The sequence below is a fragment of the Schistocerca cancellata genome, chromosome 8, assembly GCF_023864275.1.
Source record: "Schistocerca cancellata isolate TAMUIC-IGC-003103 chromosome 8, iqSchCanc2.1, whole genome shotgun sequence".
Classification (NCBI taxonomy): domain Eukaryota; kingdom Metazoa; phylum Arthropoda; class Insecta; order Orthoptera; family Acrididae; genus Schistocerca; species Schistocerca cancellata.
This window is the reverse complement of record NC_064633.1, coordinates 495868614-495890970: the sequence shown is the minus strand read 5'-3', so window position 1 is coordinate 495890970 and position 22357 is coordinate 495868614. Positions and strand designations below refer to the sequence as shown.

The 22357-nt window shown below is 44.6% G+C and overlaps 1 protein-coding gene across 1 annotated transcript in view; it reads right to left on the bottom strand.

Moving 5' to 3' along the window:
• LOC126095186 (uncharacterized) overlaps positions 1-22357 on the bottom strand; it is a 207868-nt gene that overhangs the window by 141871 nt on the left and 43640 nt on the right. The window contains exon 3 of the mRNA XM_049909919.1: positions 12487-12604. Within this exon, the coding sequence (XP_049765876.1) occupies positions 12487-12604 (118 nt within the window). The remainder of the gene's footprint in view (positions 1-12486; positions 12605-22357) is intronic.

Below are 22357 nucleotides of genomic sequence, written 5' to 3'. Positions count from 1 at the left end.
CGTAATGAGAACTCTTTTAGCCTGAACTGCAGTTAGAGTAACATCAGAAGTTCAAATTCTCTTGTCAAAGACTCTAACATTCTGCGTGGTGTCTGTTTGTTCTATATCGTCTTTCCCTACCACTTTCGCGCAACGACGTTCTGAGCGTGTTTTTTAGGGAATTGACTAGTTTGAACCTGGGACCTGTTGCTGGTAAGGAGACGCCACACCACACATGACATGGAGAGTTCAGAAGAGTTCAGTGAGACTAGCGATGATATAACCAAATACTTAATGATTTCAGCGTCAGCTCCATTGCACTCCCTGTAAAAGAACCTTAATAGTAACTAAATTTAGTGGAAGGGGTTCAAGGCTTTCCTATTTTTAGTTAGCTGGTAAAATAACGTCGAAAAAGCAGTTAAGTTTACCATTGGAAATTTTATTCTACTCACAAAACATTGTTCATAAATTGCACTATTAATAAAAGGAAATGTTTTAATACAGGATGATAAAAACCAACTGCGTCCAACAAAAATGTGAACGAATATTCCCTGAATGGGTTTCTAAGTTCTACAATGGATCGAAGGATGACCTATGCCATATCACATCTATAATCTAGGTTTAAATTAAGTTTCACAAAAGAGAAAACTATCAAAATGGTCTACAGTGACCCTCAATCATCTTTAATTACTTATCTAACTTGTCGTAAATTACAGTGGCTGATGTGGCTTCTCAATAATTATATAACAGAAAAATCATCGCATTTCAGATTTTAACTTACGTAGCAAATGTGAATACCATGAGCTTCAATTGACGATCGACACTAGTATTACGTAAAAAGGGGATGTAACAGATGAGAATTCTGCAGTTCTGAGTGAAGCCTTATGCGCTCAAAAATGCGGCATCGCGTGCGTCCATTACCTTGTCGGTGTTCGTCAGGGGGCGGCGGTTGGCGCAGCTCCATACAGCTCGCCGTCTCCCAAGCAACTCACTCCTAACTTCTCCTTACTACAATTTACCGAAGTTGGTTTAAAAAAACTATCTGGCTGTGTTTTCATCTGACCATTCAGGGTCTCAATGTTAACCTTAAGCTCCGCCTACAAAAATTCTGTCTATCCAATGAGAAACGTTATACTTTTCGTGGTGGGGAATGTTTTTAAAGTTTCTAACGTAACAGAGACGCGAAAAAGTCTCACAATAAAACTTGCAGCTGGTGTCGCCCTTTTTGTGTTATCGTTAAGATCTATACTGTTCTTCTGGAGGGCTCTAGTTTTTAACATGGGCTGGGGGGTGGTCCTGACGTAACAGAGACGCGAAAAAGTCTCACGCTAAAACTTGCAGCTGGGGTGGTCCTAGTGGTTAGCTGGCGACGTGGGTGTCCAGTCCGTCCCTTATTGTAGGGCCTTCTAGCTTAACACGGTTCTGCTCTCGGCCTCTGTTCTCGTTTCTCCCCTCGGAACTGCGTCTGTCTCATGGTGGGAAGGTATGACATGCATTTAGGCATTCTTGTGCTAGTCTGTGGTATTCCATTTGCTCACTCGTTACTCGTATTACTTTGGTTAATTTAATGTCACGATTTATTCGGAGGTGTGTGACATACTACTGGATTTGCTTATCATGTCAGGGTTTTCATGGAAGGTGTTGGATTTGCCTGACACCTTACAAGACTCAACATTTATTTCTAGGTGTGGAGCTACCAAATCAGACACTTTTCGCAAGCAAAACTGTTGCTTCGTGCCATGTTGGTCAAGTATTCAATGTCTAAGCCTTTGGACAAACACATCAACAATTTCAAAATATTCTTGCATGTAAAGTTCTTTAAGTGATAGAAAATCTCTTAGGTCCGTGCTCACAAACAACCTCTTAGGAAATCATTTTTTCGTTGGAAGTTGCTGCATGGCTTTCTCTTGTTAGTCGTCTGTCTTCTGGCCACATTCCTACGAACTTAAAGCAAAACCAAGTGGATTCATCCTTATCTGTCTCCCCTCCCCTCTTTCGTCACTCTTAGTCATACCAACAGAAGTAATTGAAACTTGGAATACTGTGTTTTTAGTGAACTATTTGATTTACTGGCACATGAGTAAATCCTGTAAAGCATTAATTCTTACTGCACAAGAGTGTGTGTAGTTGGTTGAACTTGGATATATGTCTTCAGTCACGTCATTATCTGTAAACTAAGGCCGGCCGGGGTGGCCGAGCGGTTCTAGGCGTTACAGTCTGGAACCGCGCGACCGCTACGGTCGCAGGTTCGAATCCTGCCTCGGGCATGGATGTGTGTGAAGTCCTTAGGTTAGTTAGGTTTAAGTAGTTCTAAGTTCTAGGGGACTGATGACTTCAGAAGTTAAGTCCCATAGTGCTCAGAGACCCCCCCCCCCCTTTTTTTTTTTTTTTTTTTTTTTTTTTTGTAAACTAAGGCTCAAAATATTGAAAGTGCTCCCCTGGCTGTGACGTCCACACAGTAAATAGAAAGGCAATAATCATTTTTGTAGCACATGACGAGGTGCCACGGAGTAGAGCAGAAGGAGCACACGAAAGTGTAACAGATATTTAAATAGAAATCCCTGAAAAAGACGACATAATTCTCCCATAATTCCACCTGTAAAATTTGAGAGAAGGCAGTCGACGAAGACTGTGCGATCTTTCTGCTACCACCGACGTAGGGATTATGAGAATAAAATAAGAAGGATTAGAGCGTGTACAGAGGGATATGAACAGAGGAAGTTAATAATACTGATGCGATATACCCTACGGTTTGCATTGTACAGTGGGTTGCTAAGTCCATACTGATGAGCCAATACCTTTGACCACTATCCACGACGAGACTGAATGCCCCGTGGTGGCGTTACAGGAACGTGATGCAGTATAATCGAGTATGTAAGCGGAGCAGAGACGGATAGGGAATCATTCTAGCGACAATACGGGCACAAAGGGGGGATATCCACTGACAAGCTACTTTGACAAAGGGCACATTGGTACGTCCCAGCGCCTGGTTACGAACGTCTCGGAAACGGTAAAGACAGTTGGCTGTTTACGTGCTACTGTCATGAACACTTATCGAAAGTGGTTGAAAGAAGTCGAATCCACTAATAGATAACAAGATGTTCGACGCTCACATTTCATCATGGAACATGGAGGTCGGAGGCTTGCCTTCTGAGGCGGTCATCTGTGGCAGATCTGACGACGGAGTACAGTGTTGATGCAGGCACAAGAGTTTCGGATCACATTGTTCATCGCTCATTGTTGAGCATGGGCTTCCGAAACAGACGACTCCTACCTTTTCTCATGCTGACCCAGCGAAATCGTCAATTAAGACATCAATGGGTACAGGTCATTCCCGTTTTCAAGAACGGGCGTCGAACAGATGTGCAGAACTATAGACCTATATCTCTAACGTCGATTAGTTGTAGAATTTTGGAAGACGTATTATGTTCGACTATAATGACTTTTCTAGAGACTAGAAATCTACTCTGTAGGAATCAGCATGGGTTTCGAAAAAGACGATCGTATGAAACCCAGCTCGCGCTATTCGTCCACGAGACTCAGAGGGCCATAGACACGGGTTCCCAGGTAGATGCCGTGTTTCTTGATTTCCGCAAGGCGTTCGATACAGTTCCCCACAGTCGTTTAATGAACAAAGTAAGAGCATATGGACTATCAGACCAATTGTGTGATTGGATTGAAGAGTTCCTAGATAACAGAGCGCAGCATGTCATTCTCAATGGAGAGAAGTCTTCCGAAGTAAGAGTGATTTCAGGTGTGCCGCAAGGGAGTGTCTTAGGAGAGTTGCTATTCACAATATTTATAAATGACCTTGTGGATAACATCGGAAGTTCACTGAGGCTTTTTTGCGGATGATGCTGTGGTATATCGAGAGGTTGTCAATGGAAAATTATACTGAAATGATGGAGGATCTGCAACGAATTGAGGCATGGTGCTGGGAATGGCAATTGAATCTCAATGTAGACAAGTGTAACGTGCTGTGAATGCATTGAAAGAAAGATCCCTTATCATTTAGCTACAAAATAGCAGGTCAGCAACTGGAAGCAGTTAATTCCATAAATTATCTGGGAGTACGCATTAGGAGTGATTTAAAATGGAATGATCATATAAAGTTGATCGTCGGTAAAGCAGATGCCAGACTGAGATTCGTTGGAAGAATCCTAAGTAAATGCAATCAGAAAACAAAGGAAGTAGGTTATAGTACACTTGTTCGTCCACTGCTTGAATACTGCTCACCAGTGTGGGATCCGTACCAGACAGGGTTGATAGACGAGATAGAGGAGATCCAACGGAGAGCAGCGCGCTTCGTTACAGGATCATTTAGTAATCGCGAAAGCGTTACGGAGATGATAGATAAACTCCAGTGGAAGACTCTGCAGGAGAGACGCTCAGAGCTCGGTACGGGCTTTTGTTGAAGTTTCGAGAACATACCTTCACCGAGGAGTCAAGCAGTAATTGCTCCCTCCTACGTATATCTCGCGAAGAGACCATGAGGATAAAATCAGAGAGATTAGAGCCCACACAGAGGCATACAGACAATCCTTCTTTCCACGAACTATACGAGACTACAATAGAAGGGAGGACCGATAGAGGTACTCAAGGTACCCTCCGCCACTCACCGTCAGGTGGCTTGCGGAGTATAGATGTAGATATAGATGTAGATCTTCGAAATTAGTTCATGCATCGAAGGAAACGTGTCACCTGCACAGATGGATCACGTTTCATGTTACACCAGGTGGATGGTCGTATTTGGACACACTCTCATTCATATGAACGACTGCGTGGAGCAGGCACCGCATCATGAATGCAGGCCGCCTGAAATAGTGAAAATAAGACTGGGAACATTCAGCTGGGCTACCATGGGATCAGTGGTATTATCTAAAGGCACCTTGACATCTGTACTGTGTGCCTACGGGCTATTTGCTCTTGTTCAGCAGATTCTAAATCGAGGTGATCTGGTGTCTACATCGAGGTGTAGTTAGCCTGTCGAAAGCTTCTTACAGTTCAGGTAGAGATAAACCAGACAGGGACCATCTCCAATAAAAAACCACGTTAGTCCACACGACAGTTCGAAATTTTTAATCATCAATCATTGTCGTGTGTCCATAAAGTAAGAAAATACTCTCTTACCTGTGCTATAAACATTACACTGCTTGTGCCATAGATTGACTGCTGTCCTTCTTTTCTCATCAACAGGCTGGAGCTGGACATTTATTATGTATTTCATTCCTTGCTAGCAACGCTTTTTCAGCGATGAAACTGCACAATGCTGTCTTATAGTTCCACAAGACAACGTTCTGTTGTAACCAGAAGTTCATATGAAGGAGATATTCCGAACGCCCAACATATCTTAATAAGATTTTCCACGGCGTTCTAACCTAATTGCTCTTGGAAGCCTTCACCTGGGTGAGGCAGTGAATGCTGATACTGCATCCGTACCCCACAGTTAGCACAATCAGGCTGTTGTGATACAGTCTGATCGTATTTGCAGGCTCATGACACCTGCTTTGCCCAGTAGGGTATAGCAAATGTAAAGATGTAAAGATAATTTCTAAAGTACACCTAGGGAGAGTTGTAGGGCCACTGATGTTTACAGTATAGAGGTTGCTACGCTATTACTGGTACACACAAAACGGGAGAGTACTAGAAACATGCAAATTATTCTAATAAATATAAGTCCGGAAACCAATGGTTTCCCTTATACAATGAATACACAAGTGCAGTCATTTCATTGTTACAACTCTTTTAATGTCTAAATCTTCATTTATGTTCCAGATTACAGTGAAAGGTTACCTAACTGATACATGCATAATGGCGCACGCACAATTTCATGTGACTGTTCAGGAATACGTATCATGAATCTTCTACAATTAGGTGTCTCGGTCGTGGCTTACCAATACCATGGCCTCCCAGATCCTCCGACTTGAATTCCTTGGAATTTTCTTCGGTTCTCTGCCACATCTTTTGTTAAAGTGTGACGGTAGTAGTTGTCGTACGTAGTAGGGTAGTGGGGTTATGGGCGCAATTTTGATATCAAATTGGTCAACTAATCGCCCCTACCCACTACCGCCGTCACCCACCCCCAACGATGCGAACCCACACCTCCAGGTGACATAGCGTGTTTTTCTCAGCCTGCACGTGTGACCCAGCCCCTCCCCCTCCCCTCCACCATCCCTCTCCTTCCCCCAACTTACCCTATTAATGGAAATTTTAAATTTTGATAGGAACTTAAAATTATGGTGGGAATTTCGAATTTTGCTGGGAATTTCTTTGTCCCAGGGCTGTGCTGACATCTCAACCCCCCCCTCCCCCCCACACACACACCTGGAAATCGACAGGAAATTAAAATTGACAGTACCGTTCCTGGACTCGAACCTTTGTCCTCCTGGACGAAAAGCCCAAGTTCACCCCCTAACACAGTTAAAACATCAGAGGCGCTTGGAATTAATGGGAAATTAAAAATGGAAGTGACGCTTCAGGGGCTCGAACACTAATTCTGCTGAATGGAAAGCCCAAGTGCACCTCCCAACACACTGAAACTGTCTATGGAGGTGAGTTTTCTGGGACTTGACCCCTGCTCCTCCTGGGCAGAAAACACAGGTGTACCCATCTTAATACAACTGAACCACCAGAGGCGCTTGGAATTGACCGGAAATTAAAAAGGGAGGTGTCCTTTCAGAGACTCGGACCATGATTCTACTGGATAGAAGTGCCCCCCCCCCCCCCCCCAAACACATGGAAACTGCCCAGTTGCGGGAGAGGAAGGTTAGGTTAGTGTACTTTATTTATATTGGTCGGGAAACTAACGCAGAGATCAATCCTATCACGCAATTAATCACAACGATTGGGCCTAATTACACAACTATATGCATAACGCTACACAAGGACGGCCTAAAATCGCAATACAACTGAAAAATTGACGATGCCATACAACTGATGTTATCCTGCTGGGAAGAAATTTCGCAATACCACTCGAAACTAGCGACAGACAGACACACTCGAACTATACCCTACACAAGCTAGTGGGAAAAAGGCAGCGGTGTAAGATACTATCTTTATTCTTTCAGGCAGGAAATACGTTCAACTGACAAGATGCTGGTGTTGGGCAGAGAGAAGTTTAAAAAGTATATTATCTGTATTACAGAATCTATCGCTGTTTGACATCAGAGTGCGCTACAGATTCCTGCTCAAAAACCACTCTACAGCCCAGGTAATCGAAGGCAATACACGATACCACAATTGATGGGAATAAATGTGTCTCAGTTTTAATTACACTTCGAAATTCTCGTGAAAAAACCAGAACTCTTAATGAATAGGTCATAATGCAGCACATACTCTGGGGAAAATCGTCGTTCTAAAAGACTGCAAAGAGGGTGGTAGTTGAACATGCGTCCTCCTCGATAGGCGTCCGCATCTTCCTCTTCCACATCTGGGCAGTTGCCATGTGTTGGGGGGGGGGGGGGGAAGGGGGCACATCTACCCAGTAGAATCAGTATTCGAATCCCTGAAAGGGCACCTCCATTTTAAATTTCCTGTCAATTCCAAGCTTCTCTGGACAGTTTACATGTGTTGGTGGGAGGGGGGGGGGGGTGCACATGGGCTTTCCATCCACAAGAATCAGGGTTTGAGTACCTGAAAGGGTACCTCCATTTTTAATTTCCCATCAATTCCAAGACTCTCTGGTAGTTTATTTGTGTTGGGGGGGGGGCGGGGGGGGGGTGAACATGGGCTTTTCGTGCACTTTGACTTTCCATCCACAAGAATCAGGGTTTGAGTAACTGAAAGGGTACCTCCATTTTTAATTTCCCGTCAATTCCAAGACTCTCTGGTAGTTTAATTGTGTTGGAGGGGGGGGGGGGGCTTTTCGTGCAGGAGGACAGGGTTCGAGTCCAGAAAGAGTCCTGACAATTCTAATTTACCATCAATTTGCGGGTGGGAGGGGTGGGTTGAGATGTTAGCACAGCCCTGAAACAAAGAAATTCCCAACAAAATTCGCAATTCCCACCAAAAATCGAAGTTCCTGCCAAAATTCAAAATTTCCGCCAATAGGGTAGGCTGGGGGAAGGGGTGTGGCGAGGGAGGGGAGGGGGTGATGGAGGGACTGGGGCACATGTGCAGGCTGAAAAAAAACATGTGATGTCATCTGGTAGGGGGTGTGGGTGTGGTTGGTGTCGTGTGTGGGCAGGTGCGGGCGAGATTGGACAGGAATGATTAGTTGATCAATTTAATTAATTTGCATATCAGTATGATATCAAAATTGCACCTGTAACCCCACTACCCTACTACAGTCGTATGCTTCGAGCATAGATCGTTTCACAGACGCACGAGTCTTGCTTGTCGTCACCTGAGCGTTCACTTTCGTACCGAGGGTGCAACAGCATCTGGTTCCTCAGGACCTCCCGAATTTCGTTATTAAACCATGGTGACTCTTCTCCATCCTTTCTCCACTTACTAGGCACATAACTCTCCATACCACAACTCATAATCTGCTTAAACTTTGCCCACAATTCCTCTACGTACATCTTACTGGAACTTAGTGATGTCAATTTACTGTGTAAGTGAGATACTAACAATTGCTTATCTTCTCTAGCAGAAACTCTCTCCTAGCCTTCTTGACCGATTTATTAAATTTTGTTACCATAGTTACTATAATGACATCGTGATCGCTAATCCCTGTTTCTATACTGACATTGTCAATAAGGTACGACCTATTTGTAGCTATAAGCTCTAAGATACAGTGGAGCGCCAGAGTAACTGGAACTGGTATGCGTATTCAAGTACAGAGATATGTAAGCAGGCAGAATACGGCGCTGCAGTCGGCAACATCTGTATAAGACAACAAATGCCTGGCGCAGTTGTTAGATCAGTTACTGCTGTTTTAGCGGTAGGTTATCAAGATTTAAGTGAATATGAACTAGTGTTATAGTCGGCGCACGAGCGATGGGACACAGCATCTCCGAGGTGGCGGAGAAGTGGGGATTTTCCCGTACGACCATTTCACGAGTGTACCGTGAATATCAGGAGTCTGGAAAAACATCAAATCTTTGACATCGCTGCGGACGGAAAAAGATCCTGCAAGAATGAGACCAACAACGACTGAAGAGAATCATCCACGTGATGGAAGTGCAACCCTTCCCCAAATTGCTGCGGATTTCAATGCTGGGCCATCAACAAGTGTCAGCGTGCGAACCATTCAATGAAACATCACCGATATGGGCTTTTAGAGTCGAAGGTCCACTCGTGTACGCTTGATGACTGCACAACACAAAGCTTTACGCCTCACCTGGGCTCATCAACACCGGAATTGGACAGTTGATGATTGGAAACATGTTGTCTGGTCGGACAAGCCTCGTTTCAAATTGAATCGAGAGCATGGACATGTATGGGAATGGAGAGAACCTCATGAATCCATAGACCCTGCATGTCAGCAGGACTGTTCAAAGTGATGGAGAGTCTGGAATGGTGTGAGACGTGTGCAGTTGGAGTCATATGAGGCCCCTGACATGTCTAGATACGACTCTGAGAGTTGAAATGTATGTAGGCATCTTGTCTGATTACCTGCATCCATTCATGTCCATTGTGCATTCAGACTTGGGTAATACTAGCAGGAAAGTGCGACACCCCACACGTCCAGAATTGCTACAGAATGGTTCCAAGGACACACTTCTGAGTTGAAACTCTTTCGCTGGGCACCAAACTACCCAGACACGAACATTATTGAGCATATCTGGGATGCCTTGCAACGTGCTGTTCAGGAGAGGTGTCCACTCCTACGTACTCTTACGTATTTATGGACAGCCCTGCAGGATTCATGGTGTCAATTCCGTCCAGCACTACTTCAGACATTAGTCGAGTCAATGCCACATCGTGTTGCGGCACTTCTGTATGCTCGCGGGGGCCTCACACGATATTAGGAAGATGTACCAGTTACTTTGGCTCCAGTGTATTTCCATTGTTTGTGGGCTGCTGAGCTAGCATCTCAAGACAGTTTTCAGAAAACGTGTTCAAAAGTATTTCGTACGACTGTCTGTCTGTACCCCTGCAATGAATCTATAGACATCCCAGTCTATACTCGTTAGGTTGAAGTCGCCTACAACTCATATTGCATGATCTGGGTAATTCCGCGCTACTGACTCTCTTTCGTTGACTCTAGAACTACATCATCTGAATCGGGAAGCCGGTAAAAACATCCAACAATTAACTTAGTTTCACCTGCACCTGTTATAAGCGACCAGATAACTTCACTGTCGCACTCGACTTCGATCTCAACAAAGACAGTGTTTTTGTCAACTGCAGTGAGCACTCCCCTTCCTATGGCCTCTAATATGTCTTCCCGATATACTTTCCATGACTCACTAAGTATCTCAGAGCTTTCCACTTTGGGTTTCATTCAGTTCTCGGTCCCGAGAATAATTTGAGCACGAGAACTTTCCTGGAGGGCAGTAAATTCGGGAACTTTATTACGAATACCTCGACGGTTTACTAATAAGATTTTTACAGTCGAAGTCTCGTTACTCTGAACGCCATCTGTTTCACCTTACTGGGTATCAACTGGTGAGTGTTTACTAGAGCACCTCAAACTACCGTCTACCCTAAAATACCCTCATATGCACTCCACAAGTACTCTGCTACATGAGTAGCTGCTTCCTTTGTGTGGTGCACCCATGAACTATCAAGGGGAGTTATACAACTTCCAACACGATAACACAGGTCCAGAAGTCTGCGGATAAGTCCATCACAGAGTAGGTGAAGCCTTTGGTTGAGACCCTCCACTCAGCTTCAAACCAAAGGATCAACTCTGGGAACAATGCTGCAAACTGCTAGCTCTGTTTGCACACTTTGTGAGGCCAACAGCCTTCACCACCTCCGCCAGCCACGTGTATGAACTGAGGGTGGCCTTAGAACACATGCGATAGGTGCCGTTGGTGCCGACGTGTGCCACAACTTGCAGACGAATGCACCCTGCATGCTCGATAGCCTCTCGGATAAGGCACCCCAGCAGACATATCGAGTGCACTTTGGCTTTCTTTCCATCCCTGAACGCTATATGCTTAATGAGCTCCATAACGCGCCTAACGTTGGAGCTCCCGATAACTAGAAAACCTCTCTCCCGTGTGCATGCTCAGACCATGCTGAAGGAGTGGCCACCTGTCCACTCTCAGGGAGTGAATAAGCGAGGCCAGACTCCACATCAGCCCTCTGTTTCGAGCGACACGAACTCGTTACCAACCCCACTCACCCTGCTGTGAGGGCAGATCAACGGCAGCAGGTACACCAGGAGGTGCCTCAGAAGCAGAGCCCATGAGCAAAACAAGTTGCAGCTGAGGTGCCCCATGTGACGCGCCAGAATCTGCACTACTGCTACACCATGAAGCGTGACTGACCGTAGCCAAAAGCGCATACAGCCATTATCGAACTGCGATCGGCTCCTCCTGCATCCACACACAGCATGCGCACATCCTAACCATCCTAGAAAGACTAACTGAAGAAGTAAACTATAAAAGCCAACAGAATCCTAGATATGCAGCTTGCTATCCTCCTGATGTGTCACCAGTGGGCGCTGATGCGTTAATGAGTTATATAGCTGGCTGTTGAGTGAACGACCACTGCGCTACAGAATGAATAAATCTACTCTTACAAAACCGTGAGCCTCTTAGATAGACAAACACGCAAGCAGTTTAATGAATATACTACGAGGAAAACACAGTAGAAAATAAACACTTAACTTGATGCTCTGTAGATGTATATCAGCTGATAGCTGAGGCCTGACTGACTGGCTTACTAAACGAACGGTTTCCCTGGTGTTGGTTTCGCTGTCATTGTTTCTTCGCGTTTCCACTTCACAATTACATCACAAACAGACGGCTTGGAAGGACTGAGATGTCCCTGATGGATTTGTTACTCAAGTAACAGCCAGTGACAGGCAGTGTAGTCCACGTTCCAAGTCACTGCGCTCTCTTGATGGACCTATACTGCTGTTACTGCTTCTATAATGACAAGGCAATTTTTTTTTCTTTATTGTGATTTCATTCCCCTGCCCCATATGGGCAGGGGAGGGCTGTCAGCGGCACAATCCGCCGCTCTTCAGCCGAGTGACACGGCAACTAAAACATGAATAAAATGATACATACATAAGGAGATAAAAAAGGGGAACATAAAACAGAGTAAGGGGAGAAAATGGAGGTGACAAGGCAATACTCGCTGCCTTCTTTTATATTGAAGGGTCGGCCTCTCGCGACATCTAATGGTCAATTCCGCATTACACAGGGGTATACGGTACTTCTGATAGTGAACATTCAAAATGTGATTTAAATAAAGTGAGTCATAAGCACAAAATACGCGTAGCCAATAGCAGCTGGAATACAGAGCAGGTCGCCAACCACAGCATTGCAGTGGCCTTATTAGAAAAACGCTGATGATTTAAAGAAACAACGCACTGTGCAACATCTCGCGCACTAGGGCAGTGGCTGAAGTCTAAGGTCCGTAACCGAGAGATGCGGTACTTACTCAGGTAGGTGAAACAGTATTCGCAGCAGTTGCAGACGTCAGGATAGGGCATGAAGATGCCGGAACCGTTGCGGCACTCGTCTGCGACTTTGGGACATTCTGTCTCACTCAGCTGTTCCTGTTCAGATGGTAAAAATAAACCTTATCAAACAACGAATACGGCACGCTTCATGTTTAAATGGTAAAGGTATCTCTACTTTATAGCTGTTCAAGTTACACTATTCCAAATTATTTTGGAAGAGTAGCATCATAAATTCGTATACCTATTATCTACTCATAATTTCTGTAAAAATACATCTACATATACACTTACATCTACGTGCTTACTCTGCTATTCACAATAAAGTGTTTGGCAGAGGGTTCAATGAACCACCTTCAAGCTGTCTCTCTACCGTTCCACTCTCAAACGGCACGCGGGAAAAATGAGCACTTAATTTTTCTGTGCGAACCCTAATTTCTCTTATCTTATCGTGATGATCATTTCTCCCTATGTAGGTGGGTGCTAACAGAATGATTTCGCAGTCGGAAGAGAAAACTGGTGATTGAAATTTCATGAGAAGATCCCGTCGCAACGAAAAACGCCTTTGTTTTAATGATTGCGACTCCAATTCACGTATCATGTCCGTGACACTATCTCCCCTAATTCGCGATAATACAAAACGAGCTACCCTTCTTTGTACTTTTTCGAAGTCATCCGTCAGTCCCACCTGATGCGGATCCCACACCGCACGGCAATACTCTCTCTCTATTAGACAGTCTCTTTAGTAGACCTGTTGCCTAAGTATTCTGCCAATGAATCGCAGTCTTTGTTTTGCTCTACCCACAATATTATCTATGTGATCGTTCCAATTTAGGTTATCTGTAATTGTAAACCCTAAGTATTTAGCTGAATTTACAGCCTTCAGATTTGTGTGACTTATCACGTAATCGAAATATAGCTGATTTCTTTTAGTATTCATGTGAACGACTTTACACTTTTCCTTATTCAGAGTCAATTGCCACTTTTCGCACCATACACATATCTGATCTAAATCATTTTGGAAGTCGTTTTGATCATCTGATGACTTTACAAGACGGTAAATGACAGCATCATCTGCAATCAATCTAAGACGGCTACTTAGATTGTCTCCTATGTCGTTAATATAGATCAGGAACAATAGAGGGCCTATAACACTTCCTTGGGGAACGCCGGATATTACTTCTGTTTTACTCGATGACTTTCCGTCTATTACTAAGAAACGCGACCTTTCTGACAGGAAATCACGAATCCAGTCGCACAACTGAGGTGATACTCCGTAGGCACGCAGTTTGGTTAGAAGACGCTTGTGAGAAACTGTGTCGAAAGCCCTCTGGAAATCTACAAATATGGAATAAATTTGACATCCCCTGTCGATAACAGTTATTAATTCACGAGTATAAAGAACTAGATGTGTTTCACAAGAACGATATTTTCTGAATCCTTGCTGACTATGTGTCAATAAATAGTTTTCTTCGAGGTACTTCATAATGTTCGAATACAGTATATGTTCCAAAACCCTATTGCAAATCGACGTTAGTGATATAGGCCTGTAATTCAGGGGATTAATAAGGATGATATTTTAAATTTTCTCGAAAGCTGGAATTAATGTCGTTACTTACACCGTGACAGTTTCAAGCATAAAACATTGTAACGCCGGAAATGCATATCCTCCTATTTCCATCTATTGCACTGCAAATTTTTTTCCTTATTTTGTCACCTGAAGATATGACATTTCTGTGTCTTTACATATTGTAATTGTTTTACTATTTGTATATATATATTTATGCATTTATGTCGATGTATAATTGGTTTGTTTCGTAAATATTATTTGTATTTTTACGCTGGGTCTTGCCTAGGGAAAACTATGCTATCGAACGATTACATCGATAGGTCGTGTGAAGAATCAAAGTGTGTAGGATCTTTGGTAGTGTTAACTCTGCCGCGTGGAGCGCGGGCAGAGGGAGTCTGGCTGGAGTAGCGAGTGGAGCAGGTGTGTTGTGTGACGCTCCCGCGAGTTGCCGCACTTTCGGGGTTTGGCAGCATGTAATTGCGCTCGACTTGCGATGATAGTTTCTGACACGGTGTCGCGGACGGGAAGCATTAGCTGGCGCACGTCAAGAGCCCGTTTCGCCTGGTGACCGTGTCGAGAGAAAGGCGCGCCAACATCCAGCTTCTGCAACAGCGACGGCCGACAATGAGTGACTGTCGCCAACTCCTCGATCGACGGATTCAAACCTTCAATCAACCAACAAGGAAGACTGGGAGCACGTAAAGTTTTAGAACAGTATGGCAGACCTCAGCTTTTCAAACTGTACCATTTTCGTAACTATAATTACAGCAACTTAGGATGAACATTTGTTGCTCATTGTCCCAATTGCATTACCAAGTAGGGTCCCTTCCTTTTCCGGAATGAACCCGAGTGTCGTTGAAATTCAAACGCCAGCATTAAAATTATAATATAGCATTTCACTGCTTTAATTTCAAAGTTCAGTTAAAGTATTCATAGCTGGCCACAGTATTTAGAGTGCACAAGCACAAATTAAGAGTGCGAGTTTTGTTACCGTATTTTAGCTTACCTGTGACTGCAGCTCAGCTTGGTACGTACTAAATTTTACTATTGTTAATTGTTCAGAATCGTTTAATTCAAGTTCAAAGTTAAATCTCTTCTTTCTAAATTGCGTAGATTCAAGTAGCTTTAGAAATGATTGTTGAGGTAGTCCAAGACTAACTGTATTTTACTGAATTTCGATGTGCTTCAGAAAGAAAGCTCACTATTAACTTGAGTCACTAAATTAACTTTCGATTTTCCTGTTTTATTAATTCTTTTGCTAAATTAAGTCAGAGTGTAGCGAAATTTATTACTTCTGACAAACTTTCAGTTTTCACACTGCACGTGTCAACCTTCAGTTGCCACGCTTCTAGTGCTAATTATATGTGTAGTAACCTTTTTTTTCAGTTACTATAGTAATTGTCCTTAGGACTGGCGACCGTAATTTCCCCCAAATTTCAAATATCTAATTAGCGCTAATTAATTGTTAACGTAACGGCCGCACATTTACTTTCTTTGTTAACTTTGCCCCTTTTCAAAATTAATTTCCACCTGTTTCATTAGCATTTTTCCTTTCATTTAGACGTAACCCTTTCCTCCCTCTTTACCGACAGATTAACTTCGGTGACTATTGCTTTTCCCAAATTTCCATGAGGTACACGCGGTTTAATTTTTCACTGTCATTAAGGTCGATAAGTGAGGGGGAGGTTACAACATCATTAACAGCAAATAGCAAATTAGTGCACATTCTGTGTTATCTGGCAAAACGAACTGAACACTGGGGTAGGGTTCCAGCACTGCAGTGTTTACTTCTCATAAACTGGGTGAGGGGAGGTGGTAACAGGGTGCACTCTAGTATTCTTGCACTGGAACACTGTAACACGCTACACGTGTATTCTATCGACCAGTACACTTTGTAGCACATCAGCTGAACATTGACAAGCACTTCTGTTTAGCAACGTTTATTCACAGTGTAACGTATATGAATCCACATATTTTCTGAAAAAACCATTGGCCCCTTTAATTGTGATTGTTGTGTCTGCCAGGGACACGAGAGACAACCATGCACAAAGGCCAGCCTCCATTGAGGATCAATATAGTTGTTGTTAGACACCACAGAGAGCCAACACAACACGGGCTATGTTACGCCTCTGCCATGTGTCACTCAGTTCCCAAATGGTCATAAATTCGGCAAACGCGGATAAAAGCAGATACTCACTCACAAGATGAAGGCATCAGATATGGACAACCAATTTGGCCTGTGGCAGCCTCGGACAGCAGCACAGCTATTGAAGACGACGCAGTCAATGGGCCGACGTTCGTCCGCGCGATCCCACGCAAAAGTACCGTTAAGCCGTCGGCACACGGACCGTGAATCTGAGCGTTGAGCGTGCCGAGTTTCTGACGTCATAGCGTGGAATAGCACGCTCGGGAGTCTTTCCGAACGAGCAGAGCAACATCTGGCATGTCAGATATTCTGAGCGTGCGTTTGTGTGTTGACCAATGAGATGGCACAACGCCACCTACGTCACAAGCACGCCGTCTCCCTTCGGTACAGAGTTATGAGGCGCCACATTGGCATTCATACCAAACCTGTGTGTACATATGCCGTTTCTGAGCACCAGCAAATTGAGAATCACTGGAAAACCCGTTGTTAAAATAATGAGAAACATCATATTCGTGGCAAAAGAATTATTGTAACTTCAGTATTATGAGAGTAGGCTATTTGAAGGCAGCGACACACTGAAGATCCACCCAAAACGTATTTTTCTTGGTACAATTTGTTGTAATTAAATTTCAATTAGTAACATATCTACAAATAAGGTTTTCAGCAACGGGTAATATACATGATTAGATGCCCAGGGCGTGATGTTGGTTTAGCGTAATGAGTAGAGTCACTGTCCTCATTAGAATTAATTGGTCGGGCGGGGGTTCGCATCTTGACATTTCCAATTTATTATTAGTTTAATATAAGTATATACTATAATATTTGATGTTATGTAAATATAAGTTCACCTTTTTTGAGGGGTGACTTTGTTCGATTGGCTTAATCTACAGGACAGCTTGCGCTACTTTTTCTTTTACGCTTCGTTATTCACATGTTGCAAAGATTCTACTACTGGGTACGAACAGTGATCAAGTAAGACTGACCTTGGGGCTTTACTAAAATATGGGAATGGTGAAATAATGTTTATCTTATGCGCAGAAGTATTCTAAATTTGTAACGCACTGTTTGTAATGGAACTTTTATAAATCTGTGTCCTTATAGATTGGACATGGTACTTTCCTTTTCGTGGACGATGAAGGAAATGTGCGTTTTAATAGAGCTAACGTGGGAATTTGACGCGTGCCCGTTGAGTAAACTGTGTCATTTACGAACCAGGAACATCCCTCAACTATCGCTGGAGTGCGTTGCGATCGCGCATACCACGTTGGGGCCCACGTACCGTATGCACAAGTCGCATCGTTCCTGAGCGTTCAGCAGCACGTTGAACTTGGCACACTCAACGTTAACGTTCGACAGCACGGTCCGTGTGCCGACAGCTTTAGGCCAAAGCACGGTAACGACGTGGTGCCGACGGGTGCGCAGGACACAAAGAGAGACACCAGTGCGAGCTAGCCGCTGTTACGCGACGGACGTCTGCATCGTCCTTCGACCCCGCCAGCCGCGGTCCACGTGCGTCGAGGACAATGCGCGATCCCCACCGTCGCGTACGAATATCGAACCGCCGCCACTTGTTCGCTATGTTTCTCGCACCCGCGAATTAAACGTCATCCGCCAGACGACAGTACATTCGCACGCTCAGCCGGACAATCGTCCATTATCTTCCGTGGCACGAGTCTCCACTGTGCGCTCGATCACTGAGGAGTGTATACCCTCCGGTATCAGTGGTCGAGCCATTCACCATGGTCACGCGATCGCCCACGTGGACATTTCCAGTGTAATTATTATAACTTTTTGGTGTATATATGTTGTTGTTGTTGTAGTCTTAAGTCCTGAGACTGGTTTGATGCAGCTTTCCATGCTACTCTATCCTGTGCAAGCTTCTTCATCTCCCAGTACCTACTGCAGCCTACATCCTTCTGAATCTGCTTAGTGTATTCATCTCTTGGTCTCCCTCTACGATTTTTACCCTCCACGCTGCCCTCCAATGCTAAATTTGTAATCCCTTGATGCCTCAGAACATGTCCTACTAACCGGTCCCTTCTTCTTGTCGAATTGTGCCACAAACTCCTCTTCTCCCCAATTCTATTCAATACCTCCTCATTAGTTATGTGATCTACCCATCTAATCTTCAGCATTCTTCTGTAGCACCACATTTCGAAAGCTTCTATTCTCTTCTTGTCTACACTATTTATCGTCCATGTTTCACTTCCATACATGGCTACACTCCATACAAATACTTTCAGAAACGACTTACTCACTGATCTGTACTCGATGTTAACAAATTTCTCTTCTTCAGAAGCGCTGTGTATGTATATTGCTGTGAATAAATGTATTGTACATAACCACATGTATTTCACTACCGTCACCCGTGCCTGCAGCTTGGACCTGATGGGATACCAGTTCAATTTTAAACAGAGTAGGCGAAGGAACTTGCCTCCCTTCTTGCAGCGGTGTACCGTAGGTCTCTAGAAGAGCGTAGCGTTCCAAAGGATTGGAAAAGGGCACAGGTCATCCCCGTTTTCAAGAAGGGACGTCGAACAGATGTGCAGAACTATAGACCTATATCTCTAACGTCGATCAGTTGTAGAATTTTGGAACACGTATTGTTTTCGAGTATAATGACTTTTCTGGAGACTACAAATCTACTCTGTAGGAATCAGCATGGGTTTCGAAAAAGACGGTCATGTGAAACCCAGCTCGCGCTATTCGTGCACGAGACTCAGAGGGCCATAGACACGGGTTCACAGGTAGATGCCGTGTTTCTTGACTTCCGCAAGGTGTTCGATACAGTTCCCCACAGTCGTTTAATGAACAAAATAAGAGCATATGGACTATCAGACCAATTGTGTGAGTGGATTGAGGAGTTCCTAGATAACAGGACGCAGCATGTCATTCTCAATGGAGAGAAGTCTTCCGAAGTAAGAGTGGTTTCAGGTGTGCCGCAAGGAAGTGTCGTAGGAGAGTTGCTATTCACAATATTTATAAATGACCTTGTGGATAACATCGGAAGTTCACTGAGGCTTTTTGCAGATGATGATGTGGTGCATCGAGCGGTTGTAACAATGGAAAATTGTACTGAAATGCAGGAGGATCTGCAGCGAATTGACGCATGGTGCAGGGAATGGCAATTGAATCTCAATGTAGACAAGTGTAATGTGCTGCGAATACACAGAAAGATATATCCTTTATCATTTAGCTACAAAATAGCAGGTCAGCAACTGGAAGCAGTTAATACCAAAAATTATCTGGGAGTACACATTAGGAGTGATTTAAAATGGAATGATCATAGAATGTTGATCGTCGGTAAAGCAGATGCCAGACTGAGATTCATTGGAAGAATCCTAAGGAAATGCAATCCGAAAACAAAGGAAGTAGGTTACAGTACGCTTTTTCGCCCACTGCTTGAATATTGCTCAGCAGTGTGGGATCCGTACCAGATAGGGTTGATAGAAGATATAGAGAAGATCCAACGGAGAGCAGCGCGCTTCGTTACAGGATCATTTAGTAATCGCGAAAGCGTTACGGAGATGATAGATAAACTCCAGTGGAAGACTCTGCAGGAGAGACGCTCAGTAGCTCGGTACGGGCTTTTGTCAAAGTTTCGAGAACATACCTTCACCGAAGAGTCAAGCAGTATATTGCTCCCTCCTACGTATTTCTCGCGAAGAGACCATGAGGATAAAATCAGAGAGATTAGAGCCCACACAGAGGCATACCGACAATCCTTCTTTCCACGAACAATACGAGACTGGAATAGAAGCGAGAACCGATAGAGGTACTCAAGGTACCCTCCGCCACTCATCGTCAGGTGGCTTGCGGAGTATGGATGTAGATGTAGATGTAGACTTAGGGCATGGGTGTGGCTGTAAGTTGGCCTGCAATACGACAGGTTTGAAAGCAGCAAAGAACCACGAATTGCTCGCTTCAGGCCCAAATTCGGCAAGTCGCTTGTGTACCACCTAAAATGAAAAACTGTGATATGTGGAATCAATACTGCAATCATTTTTGAGAAAAACACTGCTATATAGGAGATCTACGCAAAAGGAAGCGTCAGCCCCTCGAGCATCTAACACAAGTGAGCTGCCTACATTGCCCCTGCACGTCTCAGCATTGCGAGCTCTCCACGGCGCAATCACGACCGGACACCAGGCGGCAGTACCAGCGCTGGCAGCGGCCACCACTTCCGGGTGACCTACTAGCGTCCGCACAACACTTGACAAGAAAACAGTATCACGAGTATTCCACCACTGGCATCTATGAAGGCCGGCACATGGACTTCATGAGCTTTGAGAGGCTCTCCTGGCCTCGAGGTGGGTGCTACTCACCTCACTATCTCAATGAAATTACAGTTAAATCAATACCATTAGCTGCTGATGGGTGTTGATATACATCAACAGGGACAGATGAAAATGTGTGCCCCGATCGGGACTCGAACCCGGGATCTCCTGCTTTCGGGGCAGACGCTCTAATACATCTGAGCCACCGAGGGCACAGCGGATAGTGTGACTGCAGGGATATATCGCCGGCACGCTCCCCGTGAGACTCACATTCCCAACTTATAGTCCACACACTACGTTCGTAGTGCTCCTGCCATTATACCCATTACTCGTGGCAGACAATCCACCGAGGCCCGTAAGAGTTCAGGCAAATCGTGTGCATGTGCACTGAAAAAGGTCATCAGCCGGTTAGCCTTCCGAAAGAACAGATGCCAGCCGCTAACTGGCTGATGACCTTCTTCAGTGCGGATGCACACGATTTGCCTGAACTCTTATGGGTCTCGGTGGATTGTCTGCCATGAGTAATCGGTAAAATGTCAGGGTCCATTATAATTATCCGGGCTGTTATGCCGTGGTCGGTTGATGAATTCTGTGTCGATTCCCAACGTTTCGTCTCCGACTGCGGGAGACATCTTCAAGGGGGTCCGTACCTCAATGGAAGGTCCAACACACCCACTGGCTCGCTACTGACTGCCGCTAAATTCCGTGTCCGCGCGCTCCCACGCCGCGGCGTGACGTCACGTGTTTTGAAAACGTCAGTGCAATTGGCCGCTGTCCGTCGCCGTCGATCGCCGTTGCCATCACCCAGTAGTGGGCGGGTGGTACACATCTTCTTTAACACCGGCATCCATATGCCATTTAATTTCACATCCTCCTCCTTACGGCTGAAATTATTTGGGTGTTTAGCGATTTCGATTGCCTCCCTGTAGAGCCTTTCGTAATATCCGCTTGTGGCCGCTAGTACTTGCGTCTCCTCGAAACGAATATTGTGGTTCCCTGGCTGGAAAGCATGCTCCGCAACAGCTGATCGTTCCGTTTCTCCTCTTCTGCAATTTCCCTTATGCTCTTCCAAACGTTTACAAACAGTTCTTTTATTGGTACCCACATAAACATCACCACAGCTGCATCGAATCCTATACACTCCAGCTTTTTCCAGTGGTTTGCGAGCGTCCTTGGCAGGCTTAAGGTATTCCTGTATCCTCCTGGTGGACTTGTAAATTACGGTAATATTTCGCTTCGTCAAGATCCTCCCTATTCTTTCCGTTACATTTTTAACAAACGGCAGGAAAACCTTAGATTTTGCAGTAGCCTGTACGTCAGTATGATTTCTGCGTGGCTGCCTCAACGCACGTTTTATTTCGGCGGACGAATATCCGTTCTTCATTAGTGCATTGTGGAGATGTTCCATCTCAGCGTCGAGCAACTCAGGTTCACAAATATTTCTAGCTCTGTCCGCTAACGTCTTGATAACACCCCGCTTCTGTTGTGGGTGGTGGTTCGAATCCCGGTGCAAATAACGGTCCGTGTGCGTGGGTTTGCGGTATACTGAGTGGCCCAAACTACCATTTTCGTTTTTAAAAACAAGCACATCGAGGAAATGTAACTTGCCTTCTACCTCCTCCTCCATTGTAAACTGAATTCTCGAGTTTATACTGTTCAGATGTTCGTGGAGCCGGCTTAGTTCCTCCCTACCATGTCTCCACAGCACAAACGTGTCATCCACGTATCGGAACCATACATTTGGTTTTTTGCTGGCAGTACCTAAGGCATGTTCTTCGAATTTCTCCATAAAGAAGTTTGCAATTACGGGACTTAGGGGGCTTCCTATAGCCACGCCATCCGTTTGCTCATAAAACTGT